At 39.5% G+C, this 11,088-nt stretch overlaps 1 protein-coding gene across 1 annotated transcript; it reads left to right on the top strand.

The window, feature by feature from the left end:
- The first annotated feature begins 3,714 nt into the window (after nucleotides 1-3,714).
- myf5 (myogenic factor 5) lies at nucleotides 3,715-6,981 on the top strand. Its single transcript, XM_079334876.1, is given in 4 exon segments — nucleotides 3,715-4,817; nucleotides 4,819-5,280; nucleotides 6,227-6,299; nucleotides 6,518-6,981. Coding segments are annotated over 4 exon segments (867 nt in total). The 5' UTR covers nucleotides 3,715-4,685; the 3' UTR covers nucleotides 6,718-6,981.
- Nucleotides 6,982-11,088: the final 4,107 nt, after the last annotated feature.

Genomic DNA, 11,088 nt, shown 5'->3' with positions numbered 1-11,088 from the left:
GCATTTTTTTAATTAATAAAAATTAGACGTCATGTTAAGCTTTGTAGCTTAAAGGTTATGTGACTTTAAGAGTCATTAAACTCTCACTCTCAGGAACAACGGTTTTCTGCCTGCTTTACCAAGTTTTCACAGAATAGAGGATAAAATAAAATTCACCACTGTCAGAAATACATTACATTACATACATTAAATTCACTGAAATAGTTCACTTTTAGTCAGGTTGCCCTTTTTTATTTAAGACCTGATACCGCGACAGTAACTCGAGCCCCTTCCAAACGCAGCATGATCAGACTTGGAAACTTTGGGCACTCGGCCTAAGTGCAAAGCCCGCTGGGATGGTGAAGTTATGTGAGTCATTAGCCCTGAATTAATCATCGCCTGCTTCGGCAAAGTGTTTACAGGCCAGCTAATAAAACAGTGACGTGACGCTCACGGTATGTAAATCCATTGAGTCTTGTTTGTCGTTTATTGACATGAGAGGGGGGGCGTTTGTTGATGTTGCTCTTCCTCAGAGCTCCATGGATGACACAGAGCCCTGGCCGACCTCTGGGAATCTGCATCATATCTCAGGCATGCACATACTTACAAATTATGTCCGTGCAGCATGTCGCAGGTCTCAGGTTTACCAGAATATACAGACCCCGATGTAACAATCCAGCAATGAAAGCTTTTTTTAAAAAGGTTTTAAAGTAAATGCATGAATGCAGACTTCCTTAACATTTTCCATTATTTTATCTTTATTAAAAAGCTGCAAGGAGAGAGTTTTGATCACTTGTAATTTGCATGCAACCATTTTTGGTGTTTTTTTAGTGTCTAAAATTTGTATTCAGTGACCAGTCAAGGATACCAAAATGCTCCGGAGAACTATTTAAAAGGACTCTTACACTGTCAGCTGATGTATTTCTTTATGACGTGTGCAATCTATTCATTTCCTGAGATTTAACACGTATTTTGTCATATTATTTGTACGCGTTTCTAAACTTTGTAGCTTTGATTTAACTTGTATAGATTCAAGTGAACTGAAAACCAACAAGTATACAATATGATATTGTAACATAAACGACTAAGATTATGTAAAGTCTCTTTAACGGTATAATTTACCCACTATAAAGTGTCAAATACTGAGAATAACACCTCCAACAAGTACACAACTGAATTGTGCTTAAGTATCCAGACATAAGATGAATGCAAAACCTGGAAGTAGACTTATGCGCAGTGAAGTGATGTTTATATGTAGATACTGAAATTGTGAATGTATAGTACTTTACAAACCATGGAAGGTTATTATTTTGATTAAATATAACAATAGTGTGTATTGTTAAGTACTCCACAAATTATCCAGAAAACAACTTTCACACACAATCTACTCAACAATGTATGAAAGAAACATATGTATCACATATTTGTATTACTGCTTTTATTCAAGTAAAGGATATAAGTACTTGTTCCACCACAGAGCAAAAAAAAAAAAAAAAAAGAGGCAGTAATCCGTGACTCTTATATGGCTGTTTTCAACAGAGCTATTCATATCTTTGACCAAATATCCTGAAAGCAGACGGAAACATAATATCCTGAAACGGTAATGTGATTTTAATGGTCTCCTGTGCGCTCCATCTGATAGCAGCTTTACTGCAATACTTTCTGCAGCTCCAGGGGTATCTGTTAATTGACTGTCTCTTTGGTAATGACTTAATTTACGCAGAAACAGCAACAATCACAGTTTGTGGTGCACAAAAGGTGTTTCCGATTCAACATGGGTTACTCGTTATCCAGACTGAGATTTAATTATTGTTTATTTTGCATATAAACCTTTATTTTTGTAGTTAGGGTTAGGTTTAACAATTATTCTGTTTTGTTTTTGGTCCTTACCGCCTTATTTTAAGCACCCTGACTCTCTGGTCTGACTTTACAGGGATTTTGGTGTTACTGATGACACCATATAATCCTAATTTGGCTGTGAAGGCAGTGTTTTAAAAATCCGAGCTGATGAAAGGTGAGCTTGAAGGGTTGAACGCTTCGATTTATCCAGACTTTAACTGGAATATCCTGCGAGGAAAAGGATTCACTGCAGAGTCGTCTTGCAGTTCATCTCGTTCTGCTCACTGCCAAACAAATGCTGGTGCCACTCAAAATGTTTTGAAGCCAATTCTTGTGTGGAGTTAAAAATGGACCATGGGATGGAGTCTTTAATGTGTTCACAGGAATTATTATAAGATTAAAAAAGACAATAAATATGGACACAAACTATTATGTTATTGATTTATTAGCATTTCTTATCACCATTAATCACAAAATGTATTTATGTAATATAGGTCACCATAGGCTGTCATGATAATAATATTGGGAAATTGTTTAACAGTAAACACAATTTAATTTTTGTTTAACTTGATTCATAGATAAACAGCCTTTACTTGTAAGAAACTGAAACTGACTTTGTATTTTGTGAGTTACAACATTAATTTCACCAACAACAGTTTTGTAGTGAAACTCCACAAAGTAATATTAATTAAGGCTTCAATTTCAACCACTGGAGCGTCAGGGTTTTTTTTTTTTTTTTGCAGGAATGTACGTGATAAATCGTGTCAGTGAGGCTTGTGTTGCCCCAAACTAGCAGCACATAAAGTTAAAGCATGAGGCCGTTTAGAAGAAATAAGGTTTTCAGACGTGAGGGAGATGCACATAAAGGATCACCTCCTGCCCTTCACTTAACTCTGTCTCTGACCCCTGAGAACAACACAAAAGCAAACTCAGAGTTCCCTAGAGACCAGCAGCGCGCACGGATCACAGCGCCGGTCTATGCGTAAAAATAAAACCCCACGCCAATACAACCATGTGCTGCGTAAATCTAGCTCCAGCCTAGATAATCTATCTGTTGATAGCAGGTTTTCTCATCGTCCACGTCGTTCTGAGCCCAAACAGTCTTTGATCTTCTCAGCAGCTACAAGCGCGATGTCTTCTTCAGCTGTGCCTAATCCAAACTCGGACTGCAATTCAGAGGCAGCAGGTCCCCGCTGTTTTCTTAGGTGCGCGCTGTTCCCAGAGTAGGGGGCTCGCCAAACGCTTTGACACATTGTGAGAAATATCCGCATTGTATCCTTGTAAGCTGTCAACAACATAATTACCTAAACTGCTCCGGGCTTGCTCGTTAAAAAAGTCTGATTTCAGTCTGACAATTTGTGTCTTCTGGAACATTTCAAACTCACTTCAGTGAAGTCTGAAATAACACCAAGTGTCATTATGAGGAAGCAAACTGAGCTGAGGCAAAAATACATTTCACAAAAGCCCCAACATCTTAATATGGATAAAGTTACACTGTAAAAATGTAACTATTAAAACCACTTTATTTTACCACTTTCCTTTTAATATGTTAATTTGGCTTTTGTGCTGTAACCTTTTTTGTTATTTAAAAAACAGATATTAAATGATTAAAATTGTATCATTAATTTGCTTTGCCAACAAAGCCAAAGGTTTTTTTTTTATTTGCACTTTAAAAAATAAGAAATTATTTCATTCTGTCTTCCAATTATACTCTAATATAAATGAAAAGGGGTCGGGGTCAAGAGGGAGGTGAGATTTTTGCACTGCAAAAAAAGTTTCATTTCTCTTTGCTTTTACTCAACCAGGTCACCAACTTGTATAGAACTTTAGCTGTGAACAAGTTGTCATTTCTCAGTGCTTCAAGCCTTTCAAGTTCTCTACTGGTATGAAAACGACTGTAGCATTATGACCATCTGTTGTGAGGCAGAATCTCTGTACAAAATGAAGAAAGTGGCACTTAAGTCTCTACATATCTAAATATGATTTAACTAACACACATTTTGTTTTCATTGAGATGGAAAAGTAACAAATGAAAGGCAGTCTGTGTTGTCTGCACCATAAACGCCTCTCTCATTGCTTGAAGCCCCTGAAGTCCTTTGCTTGAATAGAAACTCCTGCACCATAATGACCATCTGTTCTCTGCTGGATTGAAGTACTTGTCTTGTGTCAATAACTTTTAATGGTCAAAATTTGGCCCTCTGAGGCAGAGTGGTACAAGGAATTTTGCAGTGGTGTCAGTTGTGTAATTAGTGTTTTAATGAGCTCTGGCAAACAGGGATCCTCTCATTTGCAGCACCTTCACTGATGATCTCGGGGTGTTTAGAGGGGGCTTACCACTGTAATGTGAAATTCTCAGGGTTTGAAATGTTACACCTTCCTTTGCAGCTGGGCTGCATCTGCAACGCTGCTGTCTGCAGCGTAACAATCGGCCCACATACTTCTACAAGTGGTGGCCCTACTTTTCTGCACAGTTTGACCAAAAAAGAAAACATGCTGTCTTTTATATTTATGTCTTCATATTTGAGTGTCACTTTCATGTTCAGCTTTGACTTGATGCCTGGAGGTCAGTTAGAGATAAATCTTAAAGTTAAAAGAAGAACTTAAAAAAACGAGTAACGTGATGGGTAAACCTTCAAATGTCCACTCAGACTCGTGAAACATTCCCAAACATCGTATTCATCATGGCCTTGCAAGAGGAAGGTTTTTGGAAGGAGAGCTGGGTGGTGATGAGTAGGAAAACACCAGTAAGTGCAGATGTGGGAAACTCTGCAGGGTACTGGGGGGTGAGATTGGGCAGGGAGGGAGCTGGGCTAACCCCAGCCTGCCTTCTGGCTGGGCCAATGGGCCATGGTAATTAGATCTGGCCAATGTGGGCCCTGGGCTCTGGCCTGGGGGCATATAAGGGGCCCCCGGGGCAACAGACCCCTCATATCACTCAGAGGTCTCCTCTTAACACACTCCTTTCTTCCTCTGCACCCATCTCTGCCTCTATTCTAACCCCGACAAACAATGGAGGTCTTCTCACCGTCCCAGGTCTACTATGACCGAGCGTGCGCTTCGTCTCCGGACAGCCTTGAGTTCGGCCATGGCGGGGAGCTTACCGGCTCTGAGGAGGACGAGCATGTCAGGGTCCCCGGAGCGCCCCACCAGCCGGGACACTGCCTCCAATGGGCCTGCAAAGCCTGCAAGCGTAAGTCCAACTTTGTGGACCGCAGACGAGCCGCTACTATGCGAGAACGCAGGCGGCTGAAGAAAGTGAACCACGCATTTGAGGCTTTGAGGCGCTGCACCTCGGCCAACCCAAGCCAACGACTGCCCAAGGTTGAGATCCTCCGCAACGCCATCCAATACATTGAGAGCCTGCAGGATCTGCTAAGAGAGCAGGTGGAGAACTACTACGGCCTACCTGGAGAGAGCAGCTCCGAGCCGGGGAGCCCACTGTCCAACTGCTCGGACGGCATGGTAAGATCCACACCTTCAGCCTCAGACAAATCCGATTTACAGAATCTTGAAGCTCTCTGCAGAGAGAGAACCACAACTGCATGTAGGACAGGACTTCATCTTGTTGAAACTTCACCTTTTGATCTCTAGAATTTTTCAATTCAACCTCAAACAGCTTTAAATTTCTTATATCTTTTCATAACAGAACCAGGATTTTTTTTTTTGTCCCCAATCAAATAAGCTTGTCTAGCCTTACAACCTCAATTACCCTGCTTTGCCATGCATGTCATACGCTCCTGTAATTCTTTAATGCAAACATCTATTCTGCAGTCTTACATACATCTCTGCCCACTCTGTGCATCGCATCTTATTACCAGTCGGGATGAATTAGTTGCTTTTGAGAACAGTCTGAGGTGATCCACTAATACAAAAGAAACTCATCATTCAAGATGCAGTAACGGCTTTCCCACCACCGGATATTTTATAGGCGCACTAATAAACCAAACTAAATCCACCTTGCTGAAGTCTGGCAGGGAAAAGCGGGGTGCGTTTCTGCATTCCATCCTGCCTGCATGTTCTGCACCGCTGCCAGGATTTTCTGCAGATTTACTCAGAGAAAGTGTCATCTTGCACAAACTGGTGTTGCTTCCACTGATACAATCGATTGGGCACGCTCGGAGCGGAGCGGGCAGTGGAAGGGGAGCGCGCGCATACACACACTGCCACTTCAGCTTTAAGGTGCATGTGAAATAAAGAAGGCCCCATAACTTTGGAATTCAGGATTTATTAGTCTGTGGAGACAAACATGAAGGGCACCGGGTTGTATTTGCCTCTATTTTGTTAATGCTTTTACCTCTCCCTTAGATTTTTCCCCCCAAAACATAAAAGTTAATGTCTTTTTTAATGTTTTTTTCAGTGCAGTTTTGCAGGAATTCAAGGTTAAATTTGACTTTTCTGTTCCTTGCAGGCTGACAGCAACAGTCCATTGTGGCAACAGCTGAATGCAAACTACAGCAACAGTTATTCATATGCAAAGAATGGTAAGACCTTTTCCCAGCAAAAACCTCCAGCTTGATATGAATAAGACTGGCATTCATGCATATATTGCACTCTAAAAAGATGGATGGTTTTAATCATCTTATTTTGCTATTATAATAATAAAATTGAAAAAGCCATAAAAACATAAAATGTGATTATTTCGTAAAATATCACTACAGTTCTAGTCCAGACTGATCATGACTATCTCTTCATTTTTTAGACAGCTTGGGAGATAAGTCAGTCGGAGCCTCCAGCCTGCAGTGCCTCTCCAGCATCGTTGACCGTCTGTCCTCGGTGGAGTCCAGCTGCGGCCCGGCGGCTATGCGAGACATGGCGTCCACCTTCTCCCCCGGCAGCTCTGACTCGCAGCCGTGCACTCCGGAGAGCCCCGGATCAAGGCCCGTTTATCAAGTCCTGTGAGGGACTATTTGGAAGCTTTGTTGTTGGATATATTGCCACCAAGCAGAAGCTGCATACGCAACAAGAAGAGATAAGAGATCCTCTTTGTGAGGACAAGCAGCTTTTGTTCTGTACATGAGATTGTAAATATGTAATGTAAATTCCCATTTATTCTAAACATGCTATTATAACCCATGAGACGTATTTAATTCTGACAGTTAATGTAATGTTGTATTATTCCTACATGATATGGTATTTATGCAGTTTAATTTCCTACTTTTCATGTTTTTGTGAACATTAAATCTTTTACTGTTTTGTAAAAAAGTGCGAGTATTTTCAATTTTTTTGTATTTGGGTCGTCTGTCTTTTTCTTCTCTTTCCTTATACCAAGAAATCTTTTGAACTTATCACAAGGACATACGTAAACATAAAAAAATGGATAAATGCAAACTAAATTTGTATAGCACCAATTCACAACAAATCTCAAGACACTTAATAAAAAGCAGGTAAAAGACCTTACTCACTGCCAGGGTCCCTGGTTCATGTTCAGTTAATGAAAACAACGCTAAAGGAACTCCTCAATGCAAGTTATGCTACATCAAATGTTAAGACAGCCCAGACACTAACTTCTTTTAAAGTTCAAACTGATACGTTTTTTTTAGTGTGTAACGTTAAATCGATCATTGTTTGGAGAACTTTTGGGAAAATGCATCATCTGCTCTAAACAGAGCAGCTATATTAATCATTCGAGTGAGCATACATTTGCAGGATGATGAGTCTTTAAGAAGACGGTTTCATCACAATTAAAGGTTGAGTTATTTATTATGTGACAAGGGAGGGGGGGGGGGAGGGGGGGTACAGGAGAGTCCAGACTGTCTGCAGCTAACAAGGTGTGGAGCTCACATTTAGAAACCTTATAGAGGTCAGCTGATACCATTAATCATCTCACTCTGCTGCAATTACTCATAGCCTGCTGCATGTGAGTCATTACAGCAGAGGGAACGACGATTTAATCCATCTTTAATGTCGCCTTCTTATCCAAATACCTGAAAGCTCGATAACTGCGAATGCGAATGCAAATGCAGTTTATACAAAAACATGTGTTTTTCCCCACTCTGAGCACATTTGAGTGTCTCTGTTCTTTCACGGTATGCTGTGTGTTTCAGGCTCGGAGGTTATACCTGTTTGTTCTCCCCTTCCAAATGTGAGTCATCATTAACACCTCAGATTGTACCATCAACACCAGAGTGCAGAACAAATGGCCTCTAATATGTGCTCTGTGACAGGGGGGGGGGGGGGTTTACATGTGTGATGAACTGCATTGTGTCTTTGATCAAGCTGTAAGTCACCAGCATACTCGTAGTTCTTGCTCTTCTTTTTACTTGAATGTGCAAAACTTAGTTTAATTGCAACGACCAGAAATTCTGTCCCCGCATCTCTCCTTTATGAATCCTTTTCACAGTGGCTTAATATTTCATACGTTTCCTCTGGGCTTCAGCATTATTACTTTATTATTTTCTTGCTAAACTGATAAAAGCAATTTCACCGTTGCTATTCCTGGAGAGCAATGATGGGAGAGGTAATTAGACCCCGAAGTATAAAGAGGAAAACATGCAGAAACACTTATCTCACGTATCTCTTGGAAATGCAGCTACACTTCAATAAACTGACACGTTGTGACATTTAGCTTTTTTTCTTTCTTGCAAAATGTCCAAAAAATAAATCAAAAGATAAGTCAGAAAATAGCACGAGATACATCAGGAGATGCTTTTTAAAATGTACAAGTCACCGACTGTATAACTAGTTTTAATGCTTGTTGCCAATTGGGGGAGAGAACCAATAATTCTATTCAATTCTAAAAGTAAAGAATAAAGTAATATTTGCCTCGGCAATGTGTTGGAGTAAATGTAAAAGTCGCACAAAATAGAAATAAAGAATTTTTTTTAAATGTACGCAGACTTTTGTTTGCTGGAAAAACACAACTGTTCGACATTGTTATGCAATATTTTTTTATGGAAACAAAACGGCAGGATAAACTCTGTGTTCATTTTATAATATATGTATCATTTTTACATTGTCTCTACAACAGCGCTGTTTTATTTCACATGTGGAGGTCAGCTTGAAGTCCATGAGCTCTGCTTGTAGGCACATACTCGCAGCTCTTCAGTGGATGGGACTCTCATTGTGAAACATTGTGAGCATACCAGCTGCCGCTTGTGTTTCACTAAACTCCACGGCCCGTGTACCACTCTCCGAATGTCACTGATGTCATTTCTTTTCATGGCTGCACTCACTGGTTTATGATACATGAATGGCTCACACACAGAGCCTGGAGCGTCAACACAAAAACTACAAGTTCACATCAAGGTCGTTTAGGTTTAAGGCAAATGTAAAGACCTACTTAGACACATTTTTAAACATAAATATTCTAAAATGTTTCACGTCCCTTTGACAATTAAAATAATAATCATTGATAAATTAACTCATACGTAGGATGACTCAATGGCAGCCATTACTGCAGTACTCACTGTGACCACAAGGGGGGAGTGTTTCTCGTGTTTCCCTCACACTCACTTGTCATATTTTATTTAGCCTCTGTTTGCTTTTTAATGATCAATTTAAATGAGCAGGTGTAAACCCACATGAGCTATTTAGACTCTTAAAGAACAAAAAAAATATCACAGGGTCTCTTGAGTACATTTCCTCACATTTCAGTGAATTCCTGATCTTATAATGAATGTTTAACTCAGGTCTTTGGAGAGTTCAATCTGCCCTCCAGCAAAACCTGTCATGTTGTACAGTTTTCTTACCAAGGAGCCGCAAAGAAGGAAATGAAAATGATTTAATGTCTGAACTGTTAGTCAACCTTATTATGTTTCACGCTTTTCTGACTCTTGTACATTTGAAAAAAAAAATACTTCAGGGATACTTCCTTTAATCCATACATTTCAGCTCACAAAGTGGGAATAATACATGGAGTTTATAAAGCTAATATTTTAAAGGTTAATTGCCCAGTTAAAGATTTTGGGTTGAAGAGTAATTGGACAACTCAATTGAAAAAATGTTATTGACAAGTATGTTAATTTACAAATCTACCAATTTGCAAATTTTTTAAAATGCAAGAAGCATTTTATAATCCAATTCTTATTTTTGTATAATTACAATATTTGTTGATGATTATTACTTTAACAAGACATTTTTATTGCATGTTTACGCAAACAATATTGTAAGCGAATACTGGAGAAATTTCAGTCCAAAGGCTACTGGATTTTATTGAAGATCTTGAGGATGTTTCACCTCTCCTCTAGAAGGCTTCCTCAGTTTTTCAAACAAGTCCAGTTGCCTTTGGATCCAGCTTTGGATTACACTGATGGATGTCCCATCAGTGCAAAGCGTTACCAAACAGCTAAATAATAATTGAATACTAATGTAAGTTTGAATGCTAATTACTGCATCAACAACTGTGTCATTACTCTTATTGCAAAGTGTTGTAATCAAATTTAATCCAATTGACGATCAAGTGTCACACCAAAGATATCACACATTGAAAGTTATGAGTTCTTAACCAAGTGGCAACACATTCAAGGTCTTGGATGCTGCAGTATGTTTAAAACAGTAAGTTATTTTAGGGCACAGAGATAAGGATCGACGAGAACAGCTTTCACACCTTAAATATAGCAGAATGTGTTAATTAGGAGATACCATGAGAATGAAAAGGCACAGTATCTTTACTTTATACTTCGTTTCAGACCCACATGTATCATTATAACCATCTGTTTGTAAACTCCAGTACATCAGAAGTGACCACTTAAGAGGAGCACTTATGGTTGCTATTTAACACTCTGAAAGGTGTTGCATTATGCTGCTAATTAAGAGCTACAAAGACAGGTGAAGGATTTGTCACCCGTCACCTGGACTGTGACTTTTGTCACTTCAGGTTTTGGTTAATTCTCTGTAGAAGTGGTGATTGTTGGTTAACACAAGACACTTTGTGTACAACATGGGAAAGGAGCGCCCCTGCTCAGTGCTTACACTGTCATTGTTTCAGGTTAATACCTTCCACTTACAAGAGTCTCTTTGTTAGTTTCAGTGCCTGCTCTTTGTATTGAGCTAACAAAAGGCCATTGACATTCTGTTCCCGGTCTTAAAACCTGGACGAGCCTTTAGAGACGTTTCACTACATCAGCTTTAATCACTTCACCTTCAGAGGTGGCTCTCAATTAAGACACAACCACTGACAATCTGTTCTTCATTTGGACCTTTTCTACACGCTACAATATATGAGCCAACTATGTCAACTGACTATGGGTATTTACTAACCAGTCTGAGGGATAGTTTTATCTTCAACAATTAAAAATGTGAAATTAATAAGTTGTTGGAAGATTATTGTAT

Source organism: Symphodus melops (genome assembly GCF_947650265.1).
Source record: "Symphodus melops genome assembly, chromosome: 22".
In the NCBI taxonomy this organism is placed as follows: Eukaryota; Metazoa; Chordata; class Actinopteri; order Labriformes; family Labridae; genus Symphodus; species Symphodus melops.
The sequence above is the reverse complement of the archived record's forward strand: the minus strand, read 5'-3'. Positions and strand labels throughout refer to the sequence as shown.